The sequence below is a fragment of the Eleutherodactylus coqui genome, chromosome 1 (genome assembly GCF_035609145.1).
Source record: "Eleutherodactylus coqui strain aEleCoq1 chromosome 1, aEleCoq1.hap1, whole genome shotgun sequence".
Classification (NCBI taxonomy): domain Eukaryota; kingdom Metazoa; phylum Chordata; class Amphibia; order Anura; family Eleutherodactylidae; genus Eleutherodactylus; species Eleutherodactylus coqui.
In genome coordinates this window covers 355,183,408-355,210,471 of record NC_089837.1, presented here as the reverse complement: position 1 = coordinate 355,210,471, position 27,064 = coordinate 355,183,408, and the positions used below count along the sequence as shown (strand labels likewise).

The 27,064-nt window shown below is 40.1% G+C and overlaps 1 protein-coding gene across 1 annotated transcript in view; it reads left to right on the top strand.

Moving 5' to 3' along the window:
• Positions 1-24,422, top strand: part of LONRF2 (LON peptidase N-terminal domain and ring finger 2) — a 68,239-nt gene extending 43,817 nt beyond the window's left edge. The window contains exons 7-12 of the mRNA XM_066577171.1: positions 2,451-2,565; positions 4,500-4,621; positions 7,119-7,277; positions 8,666-8,828; positions 11,764-11,913; positions 14,018-24,422. Coding sequence (XP_066433268.1) covers positions 2,451-2,565; positions 4,500-4,621; positions 7,119-7,277; positions 8,666-8,828; positions 11,764-11,913; positions 14,018-14,176 — 868 coding nt within the window. The 3' untranslated portion in view covers positions 14,177-24,422. The remainder of the gene's footprint in view (positions 1-2,450; positions 2,566-4,499; positions 4,622-7,118; positions 7,278-8,665; positions 8,829-11,763; positions 11,914-14,017) is intronic.
• Positions 24,423-27,064: the final 2,642 nt, after the last annotated feature.

Here is a 27,064-nt window from a genome sequence, read left to right as displayed (position 1 = left end):
ATTCTGGCCGGAGTAAAAGCTTGTCCTATCTTTTGCTAGAATACACTGACCATTCCCATAAACTCCTATGGGAGCCTATGAGAGCCACCAGGAAAGGGAAGGGGAGAGAGTTTAGCAGTGGCTCACATTGCTAAAGTCTCCCCCCCTCCCCTTACCGATAGTTCACATAGGCTGGGGATGGAGGGGGAGGGTGTTTAGCAGTACTAGCTCTGCTAAGCTCCTGACCCGTTCAACCCCTCCGCTTGCCACCAGACAGCAAAGGGTAGAGAGGGGGAGGAAAGGGGAAAGAGTTTAGCAGAGCTAAACTCTCTCCCACTGGCCAATGGTATTCCAGGCTGCGGCATATATATGCCACACCCAGCCGTCAAAATGGGCGTAAAAACGGAGATGTAGCCGAGACTGAATCGCGGCTGACTCTCATTAATGTGATTTTCAGACACCATGTGGGTGGCCGAAAATCACAACACCCATGTGAAACAGCCCTTAAGTATATTAAAACCGTTTTTCTTTTAAACTTTTCTATAGGTTTTTAGATTTTTTTTTCTAATAGAGCAAAACTGGAAGAACCCCTTTATTATGAGAAAGCTGTAACACTAATTAGAATGCTAATTAAAAGCAGCTAGGGAATTCATATTCCCACAATGAACATTGGATAATGTATAGGAAATACAATGTCAAGGTCACTTGGACCACAAGTCCAATTGGACTCTGGCTGCAATCTAATGTGGATATCACAAAACATGAAAACACTGTTATTTGGTCAAATTTTGCAAGGTAAATCCCATGGTTTAGAATTTTCCATTGTTTCTGAAGCAACAGCACCACCATCTGACAGGAAATAGATTACAGTGCATTGGCAGATAGAAGAGAGATTTTTTCATTACATACAGTCTAGTTAGATTCTTTCAGTGTATAGGCAGATAGAAGAGAGGTTTTTTTCAAACTGCACGCTGCTCATTACACACAGGTCAGTTAGATTTTTATCAGTATATAAGCACATAGAGGATAGATTTTTGTCAGACTGTATGTAAAAATGTCCACCCCTCACACGCTGTTTATTACACACAGGTAAGTTAGATTTTTCTCAGCGTATAGGAAGATAGAAGAGAGATTTTGTTTAGACTGTATGTAAAAATTTCCCTCCACAAAATGTCATCCTCTCACATGCTGCTCATAACACACATATCAGATTCTTCTCAGTGTATAGGCATAAAAAAGAGAGATTTTCCTCAGACTGTATGTGAAAATGCCACTACACAGAATGTCCACCTCTCACACGCTGCTCATAACACACAGATCAGATAGATTCCTCTCAGTGTGTAGGCAGATAGGAGAGAGATTTTCTCAGACTGTATGTGACAATGTCACCTCACAGAATGTGCCACCTCACACATGCTGCTCATAACACACAGATCAGATAGATTCCTCTCAGTGTATAGGCAGATAGGAGAGAGATTTTCCTCAGACTGTATGTGAAAATGCCACTACACAGAATGTCCACCTCACACGCGCTGCTCATAACACACAGATCAGATAGATTCCTCTCAGTGTATATAGGCAGATAGGAGAGAGATTTATCTCAGACTGTATGTGAAAATGTCACCCCACAGAATGTGCCACCTCACACACTCTCCTCATTTTTACCCTGAAAGGTAACGCCCCTTTTTATTCAAATTTTAAGTTTCTGCAGTACAGGTGTGTGTTATTAGTTACATTACATAGGGGGCCACTTACTTTTATGCATAGGATTGAATAATCAAGTTGCAACCCTTTAAATTTCCAATATTTAGTACACAAAGAATGGTCATGGCAAATTTCAAAGGCATTTGGAGACATTTGGACGCTAATTCTTTTGCGCTTAGAATTGAATACTCGAGTTGGGACCCATTAGCTTTTCCCATTTATGACATAATCAATGCTCGTGCCAAATTTCAAGTTTCTATGACATCGGGAAGTGAGAGAATTAGATTACGTACGTAAAATTTGGACACTAATTCTTTTGCACTTAGAATTGAATAATCGAGTTGTGACCCATTTACTTTTCCTATTTTAGACATAATCTATGCTTGTACCAAAATACATGTTTCTACGACATCGGGAAGTTGGAGAATTAGTGGCGAGTCAGTCAGTGAGGGCTTTCGTCTTTATATATATAGATATGAATATCAACAGTAAGTGACAAAGCAGACTTTTCTGTCATGTTGAAACTGGGAAAAATATAGGAGAAAGGGAATAGAAAAAGTTTAGTGTAAAGTAGGCCAATCCTTTTCCATGGCACTGAAGATGTAACATTGATATACGGTTTACTGGTGCAAAAGTAAATTCATTGAGATTTCTTAAAGTGATTCTTTACTCTTGTTTTTCATTATGTACTGCTACAATGAGCCAGGCTAGCACATTTGTAAATGTATCATATTTACATTTTTTAATACATTGTTTTATTTGTTCAGGTTATTTTATGAGCCTGTAGCCACCCCATGTGGGCACACATTCTGCCTGAAATGCCTTGAGCGCTGCCTGGACCACAACCCTCACTGTCCTCTCTGTAAGGAAAACTTGTCACAGGTGAGTACAGGTATTGTGTAACCAGGGGAATGTAACAATAGCCCTTTTTTATTTTTTACAAGCACCTATTGGTGTTGGTTCATAGCTTTCTATAAAGAAACCGTGAAGCATGCCAATGCAGGAGGATCTTCAAGCCTAAGTAAATTACTACCTTGAAGTAACAGGTGTGTTCTCAAACAAGAGTTAAAGAAGGGATAATCCTGTAATGCATAACTGAATGCATTTTAATTGGATGTTTTAAGTAATTAGGTTTTTGATCTATGTTTACGATCATCCTAACCCCTACTTTTGCTAGTGTAAATGTACAAAAAGAATAATGATGATTATAAAACTCACAATTGAATGTACATACATAAAAATCATCACTAGCTATACCAGAGTTGGTGAAACAGTGCAACAAATTTACAATACATGTGTTGTGCTAAGAAATAATGGTATATGATCAGTGATTGTACTGAGGGTAATGTCCATCAGATACACGTAATGATTGTTCAAACCACCGCTCGTTTGGTAAATGGGTCTTTAGCAGTATCTAGAGCACTTAAAACTGCTTAATAGCATTTGCAGGATTAGCAAACTGTGTCTGTAATGGCTATACTGTGGAACATATATGATGAACTGGTGACAGGGAGTCAAGTCAACAAGTGGATATTGAAATGAGATTAAAAAACATATGCTCGCCCGAATAACTTCATTTTCGAGATATGGCGACTACTAAGAGTGGGCCCAACCAATCCTTAATCTGAATGTGGGTGACAAATCCATATCTGCATGTTGAAATCTGGCACTCAACATTTCTAACCAGTGACCCAAATATATTTGGCTGATGCTTACAAAATAGAAGAGGGGAATTCTTTTTAAGGGAGTCTGAAGGAATAGCGTTTGCCTTTATATAAATTACTTCTATACATCTAAAGGTGTCCATACACATAGACTAAAGTTGATGAAAATGAACGATTTCAACCAAAATGATCATTTGTCGGGTGTAATTTAACAATGAATGATCATTTTAGCTGATCGATGACAGACTGAAAGAAGGTGGCCTCATTTGACATTTTCATTCGATAGACAAAACATTGGTCGTTAAAAGAGTGTGTTTAGAAAGACCTTTCTCTTAAAGAATGTTCTAAGACAGATCATTCATCTGTCACCCAGTGACTTTGAACGTGTCTGGCCAGTTTCAATGTCACTGGGTGCCAGATGAATGATCTTTCTTGGATTAAAATGTGTATGGCTGCGTCTGTGATATGATTGCTCACCAGTTGTTCAACCATCTTCTCTCTAATCTGTATGGCCACCTTAAAGTTAACCTGTCATCACCTTTGAGCTCCATAAACTACATTATGAGGTTCAAAGGTGAAGGAACGAGCAGTACCGAGGAGCTGTTTCATATTCACTGGGTGCCTTGTTCCTGCATTGTGTCCCCATTATGTTGGCTCATGCACACAGAGTGACTCTTTTCAGACCGCTCTATGGCAGAGCACGCGCACAAAGCTGTCTGAAAAGAGTCATACTCCAACTACATGAGTATGAAACGCAGCTCCTCAGACTCCACGTTTCCCTACTTTTGAACCCCATAATGTAGATTATGGATCTTAATGGTGACAGGTTCACTTTAAGAACAACTGTTGGCAAACATTAACTCACCTCCACTGCAGCTGCAATCTGAGACTGGAGCACAAGAATTGAATTATATTCATGTTTGAAAGTAACTAGGTAAAGTGAAGAACTGCTGGAAGCGCATAATGTGCATACTGAATGAGCTACTGTATACAGAGATTTGGTTGTCCATGTTTAGTCTGGCATCAGTGTCAGTGGAATATTGATCACATCTGGGAAATGTATGGTTCTGAATGGGTTGTGTAGCTGCTGTCCCACAGTCTGCCTGCATGGACATTATAGCTAATGGTATATTTTTGCATATTTTATTCTAGTACCTCGCAAGTAGAGCTTATAAGAAGACATTTCTAACAGAAGAGCTAATTATACGTTACCTACCAGAGGAGCTCAGTGAACGAAAGAAATTGTACGATGAGGAGATAAAGGAGTTATCAAAGTAAGTTGTTATATTGTGGTTGAACAAAGGCTTTCTGTGACACTGTTGAATAGCTTCTATTCAACACTTTTATCATATTTTGATAAGTCATGTGACTACTGTTGGGATTATGATTTAGGTGCTGACAAGGCCATTGTTATATTTTTGTAGTATGTGACTGTGGTCATGGCGAATTTTTCTCTAGATATCTGCCTATTAGTAGTGTGGAAAAGGAAACTGTTTCAGATTTGGGAAATGAATTTCCTTTAGTAATGTGCCCAAACTTTGATTATCATACTTCTCTTCTGTGAGAATTCCAGTCTTTTTATCTAAGAGGTCAGTGGGTGTCTTTTATGCAGCTGTTATTGAAGTCAGTAGGAGATGAACATGGAAAAGATCCCCTAGTCTATCTAGGTATATTCTCTAAACCAAATGTATCCTGTGCCTGAGTTACAATCTGTCTCCTAGGTCATTGTTCTCCACAGCTGCATTCACAATTCTATAAGTGTGTCTATACAATATCTGTTAACATTTTCACAATCAACCAACAGAATTGTTACTGATAGAGCACTATATTTACAAAGTTACTCAACTTTTTATATACGTACAGCTAAAAAATCTGTACATTTCAAAGTCCATTGGGCAAAAGTCATGTGATATTGAATTCCACTGATACTCTACCCGTGTCACAATCTGGCAGACTTCAAGATTATATGCAGTCAGTTTGAATGAAAGATTCTCTTTAGACCAAGGGATATTGCTGTGTTTACTTTGTTCCCTTTTGTGCTCTCTTGCTGTGTTTTTACTCTTGCTCTACTGCATTTTCTTTCTTTCTATCTCTCTCCCTTTTCCTCTTCTCACAGGAGGTTACAATCTAAGCCAATGGGTAGCCATGGCAATAATGGCATCTGGGCCTGCTATGGCCTGTGTTTGTTATTGTAAGTGGTAATGTATTGCGGTACAGAAGTACTAAAATGCATTATTATAGCTATAATAGCTTTTGTGGTTCAAGTCCCCCACAGGGGCTTAACAAATTTTAAATAATAAAATAAAAATAGCAAAAAAACGTTAGAAAATAATAACAAAAAACCCTTTGTTGCACACTTTCCTCTTTTGTATTAAAAAAACACATATTTAGTATCATATCATATAATATAATCATATAATATAATTTGTTGATTTCGCCTCTCAAAAAAATGCAATAAAAGTGATCAAAATGCTATAGGTACCCATAAATGTTACAAATAAGAGCTACAGCCTGCCATGCAAAAAGCAGGCCTTCACAGAGCTGTCTGTAGAAAAATTAAGCTATAGGACTTTGAATGCAATCATGCAAAAAAAAATATGTATATATTTTAAAAAAGGGGTTTATTGTGCAAAAGTGAAAACAAAAATATATAATTTTGGTATCGTCCTAATTGTACCAACCCGCAGAAAAAAAATATCATGTCCTGTGTATGATTAACATTGTAGAAAAAAAAATAATGGCAGAATTGATGTGTTCTTTCTCTCTTCCCTCCAGAAAAAGTGTATAAAAGTTTTACAGTACATTATATGTACCCATAAAATAGTACCAATAAAAACTACAGTTCAGCACGCAAGAAACAAGCCCTCATATGGCCATGTAAAAAAATAAATAAAACATTTATGGCTTTTGAAAAGTGGAGATGAAAATCCCTCACAAATTGTTGCGTCTTTATCACCAAAATAGGCCGTGTCCTTAAGGGGTTATGGGTGCGGTCACATGACGCTGATTTGCTGCAGATTTTGTTGTAGAACTACAGCAGGTTTATCCTTTCAATTGAATTCAAGTTGAAGGGGTGAAGTCTGCTGCAGATCTTCAACCAAAATCTGCCACAAAATCTCCAGAAAATTAGCGCCGTGTGAAGCATCCTAAGCAACATCAGCATAGAAGTTAAGGAGTAAGGCAGGAGCCAGCTGACAGTTCTCCGCACTGGGCCTATCTGACATCGCTATGATTCTCCTCTCGTGGACAGGGGGGCTGCGCTTTCCATAGCGCGTAATTTTCCACAATATTACCTGGCTGGCTGCAGCGTCTTGCAGTGCATTGATGCCGCAGCCCCGAAATCCCACGTCCGCCAGAACAATGAAGATTCCCTTCATCCCTGCAGTGTTAAACTCCCTCCCCCTCCCTTTTCCAGCCGATTCCTATAGTCTCCCATAGGAGTCTATTGAGCTGCTGCCGTTGTGCCATCAAAAAGATAGGACAAGTCCCATCTTTTGACGCCAAGAATTTTCGGTGTCAAAAAATCTGCTATAAATCTTTTAAAATCGTTTGTCTGACAGAGCTTATAGGAAACCACAGGTTCTTTTTATATGCACTTTTTTTTTTTTTTGACGCACCTACTGAAAATGTCAAAATGTCGCACATGTGAAAGAGGCCTTAGTATGACTGGGGGTACAGTACTGCTTGATAGGAATACACATGGATTATGCCAATAATAAAGCTAACATGAAGCCATAACATTGACGTGTGTTTTTTTAAATCTCAAAACAGCTTGAATAAAGATGTTCCAATATTCGTGTGCACTATGGCTTTCCCAACAATTCCCTGCCCACTGCATGTGTTTGAGCCTCGGTATCGCTTAATGATCAGAAGAAGCATGGAGACTGGAACAAAGCAGTTTGGCATGTGCATAGCTGATGAACTAAAAGGGTGCGTATGCAGTATTTGGAAAGATTACTTCTGTAAGGTCTTATGGGAATAGATCACCGAATCGTGTGTATACTGTAGATATGTACACACATACATAAAAATATTAATTTATTAACCAATGTTTTCATACAGCTGTGAATATAATGTAATGGAAAGTAGTGGTTATAGTTATTGACTGTCACCACTTTTATGGGAGACAACTTAAATGCATTTACAGAGGAGAAATATTCCAGCAGTTACTGGAATTTTACACAAATTGTAAACTGTTGCATAGTTGATGAGTTCTCTTGGCTAGTCAAATGGACAGTGGATCCCAATATTAAACTTCTTATAGTGTAGAAAAATAAATAATGCAGCCAAAACTACTCCTGAGATTGCATGACAGTATTCTTATTATTTGCAGTCATTTTCATTGCTCTATATTGGAAGTATGAGACTGTGTCCCACAAAATCCTACTCTGGTGCTTTCACACGAGGCAGAATATTCAGCACCAAAATTCCCATTGTTAACGTGCGAATCTTGATGCGGAAATGAAAATAGTAGAATTCTGACGGCAATTCCGCATCAAAGTCTGCAGTTAGTTGTGTGGATTTTGGTATGGAATTCTAATGTGGCATATTCCGTAGCACGTGAGAGCACCCTAAACTAGGTCTGGCAGGTTACATTTATGGCACCCTAAAAGTTTTAATTCCATTTTAAAAGATTCACAGTAGATACTTTTTAGGCCTCACTCAGACGAGAGTGGTTTACACGCTGCTACAGCATCGTGTAAACCATGCTGCTGACATGCAGGAATTCTGTGGTGAATGAGCTGCTCCATGGAGCAGCCCGCTCACAAGTCCGTGCTGTGAGCAGAGTGCAGCCGCGGCTCCCATAGGATACTGTGGTCAGCACTATGGACAGAGCAGCAGCACGGAGCCAACAGATTCTGCGCTGTTAAAAAAGCTCCATGTGAGCGCTTCCATAGCAAACTATCGGTTGCTATAGAAGAGTGGTTTACACACTGCTGTAGCAGCGTGTAAACCACGCTCGTCTGAATGAGGCCTAAAAAGTATCTACTGTGAATCTTTTAAAATGGAATTAAAACTTTTAGGGTGCCATAAATGTAACCTGCCAGACCTATTTCTGCCTCCGCAAAATAAAGCTATAAAACCCTTCAGGCACAGGAGTATTTAGGGTTACCAATTGTGTATTCATGGATAAACTAGTCAGTTGTATGTAGTTAACAGACATACCATGATTGTATTAGGTTTGGGATTACTGTTAGATTTATTCTATTTCCTATTATATACGTATTGTGGTTTTAACACTTTTGGATTGGGGAAAACATTAACAGTAAGCACTAAGTAAAAGTAATTACAGAAATGTAATATTTTTGTTATTTCAGATTTGCAGACTATGGTTGTATGTTACAAGTGAGAGATGTCAAGTTTTTCCCAGATGGCCGTTCAGTAGTGGATACAATAGGCATGAGCAGGTTCAAGGTCTTGAGCCATGGACAAAGAGATGGGTACAACACTGCAAATATTGAATATCTTGAAGATAAAAAGGTAATATAAATAAAATTCGAATACAAAGGCAATATTTCACAAAGATTGTATAAACAGCGCCACTCTTGTCCTTGAGTTGTGTCTGGTGTTGTAGCTCAGCTGCCATTTACTTCAATGGAGCTGAGCTGCAACACCACACACAACCCTATGGACAAGCGTGGAGCTATGTTTGTAAGAGAGCAGCTATGTTCTTCTGACCTTGGATAACCCCAAAGTCCTTGGGTCTATACAATTAGTCTGATACCAAATGTTCACCTTTTTTTTTAACTACCTTTGCACATTAAAAACACCTTAAAATCACTGCATTCAAAGATCCATAACAATTTTATTCTTCCCTCAATGGAGCAATGAGTGGGGTTTTGTTGGATGAGCTGTAATTTTTAATGGTACCATGTTGTGGTTTATACAACTTTTTGATGGGTTTTGTTTGGAAGCGGGATACACAAAATTAGCCATTTTGACCATGTTTTTAATATATTTTTCATCATGTTCACAGTGCAGTTCAACTGCTTAACACCACAGGACATACATTTACGTCCTGCCAGGGTGGTAATTTACGCAATAGGACAATCAATGTACATCGCGGCATGTAAAGGGTTGACAGAAGTACTGCATAGCATTATCATAGCGATTAGAGTTTTTACAGCTTGGAAGCCCCTACAGACACCTAAAAGTGTAAAAAAAATATTTTAAAAAACTTTTGTCAGAAAGTTTTTTCTAATATCTAATTTGTATCTCATCCCTTTCAGTTTCATCCCATTGCTCCTAGCCTTTCCTTGTGCAAATGAGACAGCCCCCTTCAGATATTTGTAGTCAGCTGTTAAGGCTCCTCTCAGCCTTCTTTTTTGCAAACTAAACATTCTCAGATCCTTTAACCGTTCCTCTTAGGACAAGATTTGCAGACCGCTCACCATCTTGGTACCTCTTCTCTGAACTTGCTCCAGTTTGTCTATGTCTTTTCTAAAGTGGGGTGCCCAGAACTGGACACAGTATTCCAGATAAGGTCTAACTAAGGAAGAGTAGAGGGGGATAATGACCTCACGTGATCTAGACTCTATGCTTCTCTTAATACATCTCAGAAATGTGTTTGCCTTTTTGGCTGCTGCATAACATTGTTGACTCATGTTCAGTCTATGATCTATTAGTATACCCAAGTCTTTTTTACATGTGCTGCTGCTTAGCCCAATTCCTCCCATTCTGTATGTGCTTTTTTCTTGCCCAGATGTTGGACTTTGCTTTCTCCTTGTTAAATACCATTCTGTTAGTCGCCACCCACTGCTCAAGCTTTTCTAGATCTTTTTGAATACTCTCTCTCTCTCTTCCCTAGTGTTAGGTATCCCTCCAAGCTTTGTGTTGTCTGCAAAAATTGATCAGTTTCCCATCAATTCCCTCCTCCAGATCATTTATAAAATTTTTAACAACACTGGGCCTAGGACAGAGCCTTGTAGTACCCCTCTTGATACATTCTTCCACTTGGATGTACAGCCATTTATGACCACTCTTTGAGTATGATCACTCAGCCAGTTGTGAATCCAACTAACAGTTGCTTTAGCAATCCCAAATCATATTTGGTCATTCTTTCAATAAGTAAATGTTAGATATGCTATATCCACTGCATTTCCCTGATCAACCCAGTCGGTGATTCTGTCATAGAAGGAAATTAGATTCATCTGGCATGACTTGTTTGTTACAAACCCATGGTTACAAAGCAGTGCTGGCTCTGGTTAATTACTCCATTCTCATCCAAGTACTTGCATACATGCTGTTTAATAATTTGTTCAAAGACCTTTCCTAGTATAGAAGTCAGGCTCACAGGCCTGTAGTTTCCTGGAACCACCTTCTTCCCTTTTTTGAAGATAGGGACATTTGCCCTTTTCCAATCTTTTGGGACTTCTCCTGTTCTCCAGGAATTTTCAAATATTATAGCGAGTGGTTCAGCAATTACCTCTGCTTCTTCCTTTAGTATCCTAGGATGTAATTCATCTGGACCTTGAGACTTGAATACATTTAAGTTAGCTAAGTGTTCCCTCACCATCTCTCTGCTAATAGATAGCTTGCATTCTTTTATTCCCCTAATAGCACAGGGAAGATCAGTTGATGTTCCATCTACTTTCTGAGAGAAAACAGATACAAAATAGGAATTTAAAAGTTCGGCCTTCTCAACATCATTCTTAACCAATTCACCATTTTCATCCTGTAAGCATCCAATAGCATCTTTGACTTTTCTTTTACTTTTGACATATCCTCAGAATCCATTTTTATTGCTTTTTGGCCTCTATTGCAAGCCTCAATTCATTATTAGCTATAGCTTTTCTGACACTTGCCCTACGGTTTCTGCAGACCGCATTATATTCTTCTTTTAGATATTCCCCCCCTCTTTCCATTTAATAAACATATTTTTCTTAATTTTTAACATGTGTGCAAGTTCTGTGTTTATCCGTCCAGGTCTCCTTAAATGCTTCCCATTCTTCCTTCTTTTAGGGATTGTTAACAATTGTGCTTTAAGAGGTTAATAGGCTAATAGGCTACCGTAAATGGCTGACTATAGCAACACATTAGCACTTAGCGATCTTGTCCTGGAGGGAGATGGGTGAAAAAGGAAGCCCCCTCTTTCTGTCAGCCTCTTTGATTCGCCCCTGGGGTCCCATCTAAGGGGTTAAATGACTGGGATCAGAGGTAACCATCAACAGCTGATCTTCTGCTTCACCCAGCATGGGATAGCCATGCCAGTCTTTCAATGCAACAACATAAAGAGACATATGCATCAGAAGAAAGCCCATTAGTGACCACCTTAAAAAGCTGTATTAGCAGTCACTAATGGGTTAGTGTTAATAAAAACAAAGTCATTAATATGAATCGCTCTATTTTATGCACTGTACTTCTTTGGTATAATCAGTATAACATTAGCAAGTATTCTCCATGATTTTCCCTTCAGGTTGAAGGACAAGAATATGAAGAGCTTCTCCATTTACACAATTCTGTATATGATCAAGCCTTGGCCTGGTTTTCCTCTCTTAAGGACAATCTGAGGGCACAAATTCTCAACCATTTTGGGTCGATGCCAAGCAAAGATTCAGACCCACAGGTCAGTACATAATTACTCACATGTTTATGAACACTAGTGGAAAGAAAACCAGTAAGGCTAGGTTCACACTAGCATTATTTATTTCTCTTGTTCGACTCCTTTACAGGAGCTGAGCAATGAAAATTACAGAAGTGTCGGACTAAGCCCTTAACTGGCACAGACAGTGCATGTTGGACCTCATTAACTAAATTGGGTACATTGGGCTGCCATTATTTTGCACAGCATACTGCCTCGTTTCATTTGGGATTTTGTGGTTGACCTGCACCAAATGAAGAATTCAATACAGATCAGAACAGAACCTTAGTCAATACATTCTAGTGATGGTTCTTCTGTTTTTTTAAATTTCTTTTGAGCTCCTTAATCTTCCTTAGTGTAAGATATAGAACCATTGCTGTATGATGTAGAGCATGTGGATACTGTCACAGGCAGGGTTAGGTGTAAGTATGACTAAAAGGAGTCTAAAGGCACATGAACTTTAACAATCCTATAGCACAACCTTTCTAAAATAAAATGTACACACCTGCTCAATTCCAACACTTAATGTTGATTTGAAAGGGGCTGTCTAGTTGTAATCTATTGATGATCTATTCATAGAATAGACCATTAATTGTAGATTTCAGAGATCTGCTGCCCTCGAATCCAGCATATTGGCTGTTCACCGGGCGTTTGCACTTGTGAACCCAGATAATTTCTGCAGGAAGTAGACAGTGCCATGATTACTACAGTGGCCCTGCTTAGTATTACAGGCACAGCTCTCATTCACACTAATGCCTGTAATACCAAGCCTGGCCACTGCAGTGAAAATCAGCTCAGTTTTCAAGCACCCCAGCCTGGGGAACAGCTAATCAGCGGGGGTCACAGGTAGCAAATACACACTTAATTTACTTTTGATGACCTATCCTGTAGATAGACCATCAATAGTTTATAACTGGACAACCCCTTAAAGAACTGCATTTTGGGGGGACATGAATAGGTACAAGAAATATGTTTTTTTCAAATGTATAAGGGTCTGTAAATGACATGTTTATATTAATAATGACTCAATCCTCAATCGATCATCTTTGTCACTTTTGTCACATGCCACATCATTTCTTAACATCTTCACTTGTGTCCTCCAAATGCCTGTGTTGTGCCTCTTCAGTTGTCTAGACTACCAATAAAGGAACCAAAGATCAGTTGTGAGACGTGGCAGAAGCACTGTTGGTTTTAAAAAAAAAATATTTTCACATAGGGAACTATAATAGGTGCAGCAAACATTTATTACAATGTGTAAGGGTTGCTATTAGAGATGAGCGAACGTGTCCGTAACGGACACATCCGCACCCGGACACCGGCTTTAGCGAACACTGGAGTGTTCGCGCGTAAGTGTCCGGGTGCCGCCGGGGGGCGGGGAGATGCGCGGCGGCGCGGGCGGCAGTAGCGGGGAACAGGGGGGAGCCCTCTCTCTCTCCCTCTCCCCCCCGCTCCCCGCCGCACCCCCCCGCGCTGCCACGGCGGCCCCCGAACTTTTTCGCCCGAACACCGAGGTGTTCGCAAAGTTCGGTGTTCGGGCGAAAAAGGGGCGGGGCCGAACGTGTTCGCTCATCTCTAGTTGCTATGGAGCCTTGGCCTTTTTTCATCAGCTATCCATTATCAAACTACCTGCCCTATTTGCTAGTCCCAAGATTTTATAGTCACAAGACTATATATTTAAAACAGTCATCTTTACAAGACAGATAAAATAGCAACAAAATGTTCAGTATTAGCTCAGGTAGAATAGACATAAATTCCCTAACACCAATACCAGTCTTGTTTAGGTCATCTCTCTGTTAGCCAGAGCTGAATTACACCATAAAGATCTGATCTAGTAGATTCAGCATGTCCATGTGTTATATGTGCAGCCATCAAGTTCCACAGGAGCCATGCCCCATTGACTGAATAGTAAGAGTTTGCTTTGCCGACAGTGAGGACCATCAGGAAAAGTTGACCAGGGAAAGCAACCACTGAATAGGGGTTGTTAAAAGTAAACTCCTTTTAATTAGTAACATGTTATGTGACTATTTTATATGTTCACAGATTTTGACTTTGGCAGGGCTTTATTTTAATATTGACCTCTTTTTTTCAGTCTAACTCAAGTGGTCCAGCCTGGTGTTGGTGGATGCTAGCAGTGCTGCCCCTAGAAAACAAGGCTCAGCTTACAATCCTGGCCATGACATCTTTGAAAGATCGCCTTCAGGCCCTCAGACGGGTCTTATTATTTGTTACCCGTAAAAGACCCAGATGACAGAGGTTTTTGTCTGATCTTGAGACTTCATTATAATATTATTTTTTATTTTTAGAAAACCTTTTTTTTTCTCTGCACTGAGGGACACTTTTTTGATATTCTTTGTTTTGGAACTTATCTGAACTCCTTCTGTGAAAATACCATGCAGTGAATGAACAACTTTGCTACCTGGTTTATCTTGCCTCCATGCACTCTGCTGGTGTTTGATTATCGTCAAATGATGATTTGATGGCTACCAATCACCTGGAGTGCCTTTGTATAGACACAAATGAAATCCTGCAATATGTTGTCTATGTATTTTCACATTCTGCTGCATTTTCAAATGTGATGTTAAATACACAGTAGGTATCTACATAAACTAAAGGTGGGAGATCAAACTTTGAACATCATGCAGCTCGGTGACAACCAAGCACTTAACTAAGGCAAACCACAAGCAGATTTTATCCAACTTAAATGAGCAAAATCTGTAATAGGAATATCCCATTAACTATTCTAACTCCGCAGGATTTTCGATAGATGTGTGATAGATGCGAGTCTCACCTTTGTTACCAACAACTATGTTCAGAATGGCAGTCCCCTGCCCCTGTCACCATTCATTCTCTTTCTGGATATGAAGGTCAATTGCCAGCTTGCCAAGTGGTACATGGTTGCAGGAACACCTTTCTCAATATAGGTGCAGGTCCCTGGGGTAAGACCTAGTTTAGCGCACATTTGTGGAATATCCTGTGGATATACCATCAATGTCTGAGTTGGGAATAGCATGTTTTAGGGTTCTCTTTGAAACAGCTTTAAAATGAATAATGAAGCCTTGCAAATTGTCTCAATTAAAAGAAATAGCCTAGTGTTTGGTGTATACAAATGTTGCAAACCTCAATTTAACATTTAAAGGACCACTCCAGTGATTTTCTTTTCATTCATTATGTAGGTATCTCCCAAGAATTTATAAATGAGATAGGGTTACCTTGATTGGTTATTCCTTTCTATCTGAAATTCCTCAACTCTTTCTCCTTAGGTGATCAAGTGATCTCAATTCTGACCTGATCAATTTTATTTGAGTTTATGCGTTCTAGTCAGTTTCCCAGGCAGCATAACTCCTAAGTGATGAGATTACATGGAGTGTACCACACACGTTAGAATGGCGCACAGATACTCCTATCACAGTTACTGATGATGATCACACACTTCCTGCCACACAGTTATAGTATAGGAGATCACAGCTGATCTTCCTGACTGTATACTTATGGTCTGCAACTTATTCAGGTGAATATAGAATTCAGAAGGTAATGGTAGTTTTGCAGATATGGTGCAAGCTGTAGCTGATCATGTAATAATGTGCTGATGCATCACAGAATGGATTTGAAAGCAGCATCAAGATGGTGCCTGATAATCATCCGACAGGGGGCAGCACTGCATGGAAGTGACTGCAATATACAGAGAAGACCTCCAGAGTGTTACAGGCAATCAGGTGAAGGTAACAGGAATGAAAAAATGTGTTTTCGCTCGAGTGGCCCTTTAACATGTTACATACCATTATACAGCAAACTTTAAATTGATATTTAACATACTGTATTATCTGCCATTGAAAATGTACAGTTAAAGAGTACCTGCACTTTCACTTCAGCAGGAGCGCTCCGAAGTCAAAGTGCAGGTACTCTGTAAAGTTTCATACATCTGTGCAGTTCCAATGCAGACCTATGTCATCTTAGTTACAGCCTAGAAGTAAAGTTTGTAGTCAGATCCTGCAGTCATGTGTTCACCTCCATCTGCATCTTCTTTTTGCCAACATGCAAACAGCAGCATGGGACAGAGAAAGTGGAATAAACACATTACTGAAGGATCAAACTGCTTAAAAGGTTTATTTGTAGTCCGCAACCAATAAGACTCCATTATTGTATATCCTAATGATATTAAAGGGAACCAGTCACCAGCTACGAAGACCATAATGTAAGTTATGTTGCTTATAGGGCAGGTTCCCAGGAACTCAGGGAGGTATCTTTTATACTTACCCGCCCCCTGGTGCCTGCGCTGTCAGCCCTGAAAGTTGGTGCGCAGAACGTGCAGCAGACTCAAAGCTGCAGACTATAAGCACAGTCTCATAGAGATCAATGAGAGTGTGTGCACACAGCCTGGAGCTTTGAGTTCGGTATATGCCTTAAATTTTGGGGGTGACAGCACGGGCACCAGGAGGCAGGTAAGTATAAAGAATACCTTCCTGGGAACATGCCCTATGAACACCATAACTTGCTCATAAGTTGCTCATAGGTTGTGTTACTACAAAAAAAATTCTAACCACAGGCCTGTTATGAAACAGAAGACAGCATACTTACCTGTCCTCAGCCCTACGGGAAACAGCTGAGTTATTCCTGTGGCCCAGCCTTCCATTGTGGACATCCATCATAAGTCAGGTGTCTATTGCGGGCAATCAGAGGTGGCGGCATCACTCTCCGGAACTCCTGTCATCAAGATGAACCAGGATGTGAGCGCTGATGCCAGTAGTTCAGACGGTGATGCTGCAGCCTCACCTGACTTCCGCAGACATCCAGTCTGGGAGCTGGAGCCAGGGCTGTGGGAGCCGCTTAATGTGTTTCGGGGAGCTGAAGACAGATGAGTATGCTATTTTTTTGTTTGTTTTATCCCATGCCTAGCCATTTTTTTTTCGTGGTGACACAACCCCTCTAATGAAATTTGGTTCATTGGTTAATAATATCTGTCAATATTGGTCTTTGAAAAGTGGCTACAGACCACGCTGACTCTGGCTTGACCACTGTCCTCATGTGTTGAGATCTGTTACACTGATTATATGTGGCTGTTATGGGTTTCCATTTAATTTCACAGACTGCTGATTTTTTAGTATATTTAGCTGGCATACTGCAGTCAGGCCTGCTTCATTTTAAACTACCAGGTTACCTTATCAGCTAGAAACACCTCTAGATTCCACATATGACAACTAGGTACTATTTTTGTTATGTGTGTGGTCTCTCCTCTTACGTTAGAAGGATGTTTACAGTGTTCCAACCAAAATGATGTAACCACAAAACTTCAAGGATATTCACCCAGCTTTTTTATTCTATAGCAAATACACAAATCACAGATATAACACAAAACAAAGTAGCTAACCGTGTTTTGTGAAAGATATCCCAAACAAATAAAGAAAGCTATTTCAATAGCATAGATTTTTCCAGTTTAAAGAAGAGGAAAAATAATTCTGAAACCTTCAACTGTTACTTTTATAAATTTCCAATTTGCTTAGGGTGCACAACAACCAATATTTTATGACACACTCTTTCTTGGATTTCTATCTTGGAAGAGTTTTATAATCGTTTCCATTGTTTTGTTGGGGCCAAGTTTTCTTTCAATTCGCTGAGTCCAACAGCTCATTAAGGTTTAGAAATACATGCTGAAAATACATGCTCCAGCTGACTGCATACAGGCAGACCATGCCTCCACCCATGACGGCCAATGACCCCATGATTTTGCTGGTACTTTGTGCAGCCACTGGTGGGCCAGACAGACCATGTAATCTAAGAACTCCATTCTATCTGCAGACTAATTATCATTTTTAGACTTGTGTCTGTTTCTTTTAGAAATGCAAATTAAAGATGATTCTATAATTTATTTTTACTACTTGGTCTTTAAAAGCAAATAACATTAAAATGAATTACTTTCATTTGAGATATACTTCACATTATTTTTGTGTCATATCTTTGCTTTGTGTATTGTAATACAAAGTAAAAAAAACTGAATGAATATCCTCTACTGCCACTCTCACACATGCGTTCAGAAAATGACGCAAAAAATCATGGCGTTTTTACCGTGTTTTTTTAAAGCATGTCACAACGTTTGACAGCGCCTTTTAATGCACCCTATCATTGTAATGGGTGAGGAGGTGCCTTTAAAAAGTGCTAAAGCACGCAAAAATAGAACAGACAGTGCTCAAAAATCACAACGTCAGGTCTGCGGGCCACATTGAAATCAATGGGAGCATTGTACCATGATAAGCGTGGCAATCAGGGTGCCACGCTAATCATTATAAAGAACGGCTGTTAGGAAAGCAGTCTTAGGGCACCTTCAGACGACCGTATATCGGTCGGGTGCTGATATACGGCGTCTCTCTCTTCAGGGGGAGGAGGCTGGAAGAGCCGGGAGCAGTGCTCTGAGCTCCCTCCCCCTCTCCGCCGCTCGCCCACTATTTGCAATGGGAGGGGGCAAGATCAGGGTGGAGCTAAGTTTCGTTACCTAGCTCTGCCCATGTCCCGCCCACTCCCATTGCAAATAGTGGTGAGGGGCTCCGGGCTCTTCCAGCCTCCTCCCCCCTGCAGAGAGGGACGCTGCATATCGGCACCCAGCCGATATACGGTCATCTAAAGGCGCCCTTAGTGTGGTGATTCCATAACTTTTGTCAGGGGTTGTATATGATAGCAGCAACATTACTATAATTGCATTGCACCTATGGGATTACAAATAATAACATTTAAGTAAACGTAGACTGAAAAACAGACACAAGTTGGCCACAACTTTCTTAAAGGTTTAAAATCTCAAACTGTTTAATTTTAAAATATATTTAAAAACCTTTTATATAAAGCATCAGATAATGTATGGACTTAGCCATTTACTTGAACTTGCATAAACCAATCTGTTCTCTCAACCGCTCAGCAACTTATGCTCTTCTATCAAAAAGGCTGTAACAACATCTACATAATAATGCATTAACCATTAAAATACATACAGATAATGTTAAAATTGTATAACTTAACCTAAATGGGATGTTGGATGGGAAAATGCAGTAATCTTCTGGGAATGTGATGAAGATCTGATCAAGATCTTGGTACATTCTCCTATTTTAAAACCTACAGCAATCAACTGTCCACATTCAGTCCCCGCTCTCCCCACCAGGCCTATCCTTGTCACCGGACCACTAGAAATCTTCCCTGTTGTTATACACCATTTAAAGTAGCCCAATGATCAACATCACCATTGGAAATGAAATCGGTGTGCCTGAACAACAGGAAAACAGCTTCCCAACCAGAATTAAGAGAACATGGAGACCTGACAATATTGCGAATGATTTTAAAAACTGGTGCGCAACCACCACTGCAAATTTTCTTCAAGGATGGACATTCCATATACCTGCACGTACCCTTTCAGATTGCCTATTTTGAGGTATCAGTACAATGGCAAACTGACACTCTGGGTCAAGAATCACTACTGTAATCCACAACAAAGAATCGGACATGACACATGGATGATTGGACCTACTGACTGCTCCAGTTTACAACAAATTTGTGTCTTAATTAATGTTATAATTTAAGATGTAAAGTCCATTTCCACTTGTTCTTTTTCTAGTTTGTATAACTTTTTCATTGAAGATGACGGTGTGTTATAGGACTAAGGAATCTTCAAGTACTTTCTGAACACCAGCATTTTACCACACTCTGTGCCTGCACTGAAACTGATCGAGCCTCCGTCCATGTCTATACTGTAGAAATATACATTCACCTGTGTTTTGTAGCAAGCCATGCATTCAGAGAGAAGAGCAAGGACAACATCCAGGACTGTATACCTTGTCATTAGTTTTGCTTCTATCAATGTTAAAGAATTGTTACTCCTGCTGCAAGTTACTGACAAGGAAATCCACATCTAGTGGCGGTTTACCATAGCAATGTCTCTGGTGCGGTACTCAAACCTTATGTACTTATCTGTCCTGCTCTGGCTTGGGATGAGACATTTTATGTTTAAATGCATCATGGATTTACACCCCATAAGACTACAAGAACATTTTACATAAACAAGCCTTGATCCACTTGTTGTAGATTAGTTGTCATTGGAACTTCTATGTAGTCTGTACCGGTATACGAAAACTAAAAACACACTGTAAAACAATAAGTGTTACTAAAGTGTAATTATACACAAGGCATACTTAACAGTTCTGAGGTTATCATTGTAAAGCTCATTATGAAAACTAACCCAAAGAAACAATGATCACCATATTGCAAATGAGCACCACTGCTCTGGTAGTAAAAAGAACCTGTCCTACAACCTTGTTCCTTTGCGTGTAAAAGGCCCTTAAAACTGGGAACAAAGATAATATTTCAAATGACTAAAAGATTGAAAGATTTAGCGATCTATTTGCATAAAGTGTTAATGGCCATTAAAACGTTATCATCCTCATTTGCATGTAAAAGAGCCTCCAGGAGCTGTTTGCAGAGCCCATCCAGTATTTTAACACACGCCCAGCTGTGCAAACAGTTGCATTGTTCTGCTCATGGCTGCCGGCAGATTACATCATTCTCTCCCGACTAGTGTAAACATACCGTAGGTAAAACAGCATGCGGTCTATTGAGAGATAAATGTGTTTGCTTTATTTCTCAGTGGCTGAACGACGGATTTTAACTTAACCTTAAAATCATCTCACAAACAAAAAGTGCATGACGCCTGCTTTACATGCAAGGATTATCACTCATTTTTAGACGTTTGAACAAATTTTGATAATTGTTGCGTGTAAAAGGGCCTTTAATCATCTTTTCAACACAGATCAACTGCCTGTTGTAAGATCTAGGAAGACCCTGTTATTTAAAGGGCTTCACCTAAAGACAACGTCTGTCCATGTCTATGGACATCATGGAGTGCTGGTTCTACCATACCGAACTTGATCTGCATTTATAGGATTGGCCACCATGCAATATTACATTTTCCCTGTTTGCTGAGGGTGTCAGGAGCTGGCTTAGCAGCAATTAGGTGATCAACCCAGCAGCTTCAATATGAAAGGCATTGTCTGTGTTGAGGCAGGTAACTTATGGCCCATTTATACGTAACGATTATCACTCTTTGTTCAAACAAAGAATTTGAGTGATATTCATGCAGTGTAAATGCAAGAAAATTGCTCACTATTTGTTCATAAGTCGTTATCGCTGACTTTCAGTCAACATAAAAAACTCACTGGATCACTGGCACCTCGTTCCATGTAAATACTCGAAGATAAAGTACAGAGCGAGAACCCAGCGATCCAGCATCAAAGTGTGTCTGTCTAAACACTCTGCACGAGCGCTAATGAGCTTGGCTAAACAACTGCTGGGGCACTGACGTCACCGCTAACTGCTGTCCCGAGTAAAAGGGGCATAAGCACAGTGGCTTTGTGATAAGGTAGTCAGAACTGAAGCTTCAATTGAAATCATGCTGATAAAAAGGGTTGCATAAGATTAGCAAAATGGCTGTTTTCTTCCAAAAAAGGGGCACTACTGTTTGCTGTTTATGGGAGAAAGCAGTCGTGTTCTTCAATTAATTGACCTTTAAACTGACCATGACTGGTATGCATGTGTCCTCCAACTTGACTGGGATATATGGAGGAAATAAAGTTGAGTCGAATTAGGTATTGGAGAAAACCCATGTTACTGATGACCTCTTTCAGTTTTTGGTGCTGCTACTTGATTTTCTTTTAAATGCTTATAACAGTGATTATAAAATGACCAAGCCAGACCTCACAGTGTTGGACGGCATAATGTTTAGTTAGTGTGTGTCTGTGTTAGCAGAAATGATGTTAATTTTCAGGGCTGCATTTATTTTTCTCAGTGATAAAATTTCAATAACCTCAACATGTCTTGTAGGGGATAATGTCTTGAAAAAAATGTCAATTTATGCAAACTCCATTAAAATGTTGAAACTATAATAATGAATGTGCTAATTTGCTTCGCAATATTAAGTTGAGTCATTTTTCTTTGACTCCTTACAACAGTGGTTTTGATTTCCAGCACTCCACATGTTGGATCCTGCTTCTAGATCATTTAGTCTTTGAGGGGTTTCAGGGTTACAACCTCTTTATGCAATATGATTTTTCTATGAAATGTCAAAAATATAGTTATTGTATTTGCTGGTGAGGCCTTTTGCAAATGTCTAATTTTTAAGGTATGGCTCCACAGCAATCTGGTACTTCTTATACCCTATGAATTACAGTAAAGTTACGGCATCAACAAGCTTCTATGTTTCCCTAAGTAAAGAAAATACACTCATTGTACAAAAAAAATCAAGCACCTAGAAGACGTTGTCGGAACCAAATGAAACTTTATATGCGTTATTGTAATGTTGATTTAAGTTAGTAATCACAATATCAGAGCAAAACCATAATCTATTGCAAAAAACTGAACACTTGGAGAGAGGCTCTAATACCCTGTTGGGCCGCCTCTAGCTTGGATACAAAATGTGATCTAGGCGGACATGGAGGCTCTAGTACCCTGTTGTGCTGCCTCTAGCTTGGATACAAGATGTGATATAGGTGGGCATGGAGGCATACAGTTTCTGTATGGTATCCTGCAGCATATCGCTCCTCATTCACTGTAACTGAGCCTGTAGATTGTGCAAACTCATAGGCTGTCGAAGTTGGTGTCCCAGATGGTCCCATACATGTTCTATTGGTGATAAATCTGGTGAACTGACAGACCACAGAAGTGGGGCAATGTGCTGGAGGCATTCCTGTGACATCCTTGCTGTGTGTGGCTGAACAATGCCTCTTGGAAGCCGCCATGAGATGTAGCACACGTGGCTGCAGGATGTCCTGAACATATCACTGAGAGGTCACTTTCCTAGGTACTACTACTAAAGGCCGTCTGTTGTATGTGATGGCCCCCAAGACTACCACACCAGCAGTGGGGTAGTGTGTCGCTCCACAGCAAAGGCAGGATTAAGGCGCTCACCCTTAGGTCTCCAGAAACTAATAGTGCCCAAACTGAACCTAGATTAATCGCTAAAGACAACCCGTTTCCACTACGTAGCAGTCCAGTTTCGTCGTTCCCATCACCACTGCAAAAGGAGGTGAAATTGGGTGGGTGTTAAAGATAGTCCACCAAATGTCCTTAGGCCAAGCGTCTGGAAATAGTTCTGACAGACACAGGGGCTTGTAATGATGGTGCCACCTGTTTCTTGATGGCGGACAATTAAACAGTTTGGAGCTACTCGTGCTTGTCAGACTATTAGACAATCCCCTCTACGGTCGTCTGTCAAGGACGTCCCGAATCCGGTTACCTTGTGCGTGCCCTCACGCATCCACTGGTCCTAACATCTCCTAACAGTCTGGTCAGAACAGCCCAGGTGGAGGGCAATTCGTCAATATGACTATCCAGCTTCTCACATTCTGCATCATAAAGGCTTATGTAGTCATCAACAAGCTCTATACAAGTGGAAAAAGAGGTCACAACACACAAGCTGCCTTTGAGAGCCTTTTTATAGGCTAAGGTTGGAACCACTTTTAGGGCCTCAGGTGACAAGGCCGTTCATCTAATCACCCCACAACGCTAATCATTTGCATCTCTGCATGAGATGTAACTGCATGCCAAGTTTTGCAGCCAAACAACAATTCCTTATAGGTGCTTGCTGTTTTTTGACAGTGTATTAAAGTTGTAGTACAAGTTTACTGCAACTAGGTGGAGTTGTAGCTACATTATGGAGGTACAATGAGAAATTATACCACTGATCTCAACATGATCTGGAACTGCAATGTTGTTTCCTAAGCTTAAGTTACACTGCAGACTTTGTCAGATATAGCCCCAGCAAATGTAGCTCTACACTGCAATGTTGCTAGAGTATTAGGAGAATCCACCAAAATACAACAGTTAAAGGAGTTGTCCACCTTTTAACTATTGATGAATCAGGATAGGTCATCAGTAGGCGAACGGAGGAAGTCTGCTGCTTTAGACCCCCACCAGTCAGCTGTTCTCCAGGCGGCTGTCGGTGTGTATGGAGCAGGAAGCAGACAACTTCATAGACACTGCAATGGTTTTGGTTGGTAATTCTGACATAATGTGTGCAAAGCTTTCTGCTTCCTGCTCCTTACACACTGAACGCCTCCTGAAGAATAGCTGACCGGTGGAGATCACAAGCAGCCAAATCCCGTTGATTAACTATTGATGACCTATCGTGAACTATAGGTCATCAATAATTAAGAGTTGGACAACACCTTTAAGAAGCAGCAAGCGACCCTTCGTCTAAGAGTTTGAGTTATGGGTCAGATGGCTCACCAAAGTCTGCTGTGTAGTCTTATAAGGTGGTACTGTCATTCAGACACGGTCATCTGGACTCTTTATTACTGGATTTTGATTCCCTTTCCCAGCAAAAAATGTAATAAGTAAATGCATTCATTATGTTTCTTGTAATGGTCTTATCTGGTATGTCTGTTTAAAATAATGTATGTGGTCAATTAAATGTTACAACTGGTTATGATTATAAATCATTAAATTAAATCTTGTTCCAAATAGAAAAACGTGTTTTTCTTAACTTGGTTTTTATTAAGGGTTCGGGTACATGCTGTAACGACATGCAGATCACTGCTAATTGCAAAGCAGGATATGGACTTGCAACTGGAAAAATATATAAATGCTACTTATATGTAATGTCCTATGTTTAACCTTGTTAGAGGGTGATTTCCTGGACAATATTCAATATAAGAAACCCTGTTATGTCCTGTTGCTTATATATTACTTACATATTACATCGTATTGCAAATTAATAACTCTTTCTTACAATTTAAGCTCCCTATTTCAGACAATTGACCTTTCAGTGTTTTGGGCTCATTTGTTGCTTGTTTATACATACATAGTTCATGTGGTTATTTAGTTGCAAATATTATTCATGCCATAGATTTTTTTGGTCCCACTAACGACTTCTCTTTGTAACGAAAATATAAAAACAAATTTGTAGAATCGTAAACATGAACATTCAGAGCCCTTTATCAGGTAAAGCTGTCTAATATAGCATAAGACTATACATTATGTTCCCTTAGAACAGTCCAATTCCATGGCATGGTTTCATCAATGTGTTAAAAATATTCCTTAGAGACTGGGTTCTTGTTGACAATATAGTATCATGCAGTTGCTTCAAACTTGCTGCCTGCACATTCAGACTGCAAATCCCCTTTGATCTCCTGATTCACAGTTTGTACCAAAACGCAATTAGTGTGAAATCCAAGAAAATATTTCCTACATCACACTACTACTAGTCTCAACTGTTAACTCAAGGCAGGATGGATCTATAAATTGAAGAGTTCTGTGTCAAACTCTGACCCTTTCATGTGCAGGACACATCAGAAATTGCAATTCAGTAGACCATGTATTGTTCTACTGCAGGTTCAGTCAGTCTATGTTCAATCTAGCCTTGGTTTCTGTGACATCAGCAGGAATATTTTCTCTTGAAACTCCTATCAGCCAAATCTTTAGAAAGAGAATCACCGTCTTCTGAGTAGCTAAGTGTAACAAAGTGTAGCTTGCTGTTGCTGTAATTATCCACCTCAATTTTTGAGTTAGGGGCTGTTCACATAACATTCTAGATATCCATCAAGCCTTCACAGTTAAGCCTTTGAGTAAAAAAAAACATTCAAGTGTACCACTCCACATTTCCATTGTATTAGTGCAATTATTAAAATTACAGAATTCTGCAATGGGTTGGGCTATATAATGAGCCTAATTATGAGACACCTGAGAGGGCTCAATTAAAGGTAAGTTGTGCCTTTCAGGAATAGCTCCTGAGTTCCTGGGATCTTGGTTCCACTCTGTCTGTAGAGATTATGTGGAAATCCTGTGTGAGGCGAGGCACAAAAGTGTATGAGATGCACCCGGTGCTGGTAAAGGACTGATATTATATATGCTATTTGTGTAATGTTTTAAAGCACTAGGCCTACTAGAAAGGGCATTGTATAGTTAGAGGCTAAATGGGAAGGGTTTGTTTGCACCAAGACAAAGACCTTGCTAGAAGCCAAGCTTACCAAGCACAAATGATCTTTCTTTGGCCATGTCAGGCACACCAGTTCACTTGAGAAGACACTCATGCTGGAAATGCTGAGTGTAAGGCCCAATGTCCACAGGTGGATTTTATTTATAAAATCCGCGCGTGGCGCCCGCATGGGAGATTCGTGCGTCTTGCTGCCCATAGGAATGCATTAGCATCCGTAGGGCAGCGAAAAGCATGCAGATGGAATTCTTTCCCGGTGTGAGGGTCGCATGCACAGGTAGAAATCGCAGCATGTTTCATTTTTGCTGCGGGTCTCCCGTACGCACGGCTCCCGCGGCTTCCATTAATGCCTATGGAAGCCGTCCGTATCCGCGGCACACCCATGGCTGAATTTCTGCTCTGACGCGGAACCAACACATCCACCGGGCTGAAGAAAGAAGATCCGGCAGTGTCTGGACAAGTGAGTATTACGGATTTTCTGGCCTCATGTCTGCAGGAAAGGAGGGACCCGCTGCAGGATTCTGCATGGAGAATCCGCGCGGGCATGAATTTCTCCGTGGACATTAGGCCTAAGTCAGAGGAAAGGCTGCCCAAGGATTCATTGACTTGATACCGTCAAATCTGGCACCAACATGAGAGAACACAAGGAAGCAGTAATTAGTAGATCTGTATAGGGGAGAATGGTGCATAAAATGACCGAACATTTGATCTTAATTGAAACAGACAGTTGAATTGATTGGTCTGTCTAAGACTAACTTCACATGGGTGAGCGTGATATAGGGCTCGGCAACGTGCGTTTTACACGTGGATGTGTGGTGATTATCAGGCAAAAACGCCTCACATCGCTTCTGTGAAATCCTGATTCTGAGGATTAAAAGTATTTCTCATTTATTTCAATGGAAAACCTCGCATTGCATTCATATGGACATCGCACAGCATGTGAGAGCCGTGCAATGTATTTAAGATCCCATTGAAATCAATAGCCTATGCTTTCCGAGGAATCTGAAAAAATAGAACATACCACAATTCTTTTTCTCGCTGCATCGCTGTGAGGGAAAACATCACTCGTGTATGATTCCATTCAAAAGAATGAAGTTCATATTTGCGCATGTTTTGTGCATGTTGCAACACTTGCGCAAGATTCTCGTCCGTGTGAAACAAGCTTAAGAAGTTTATAAA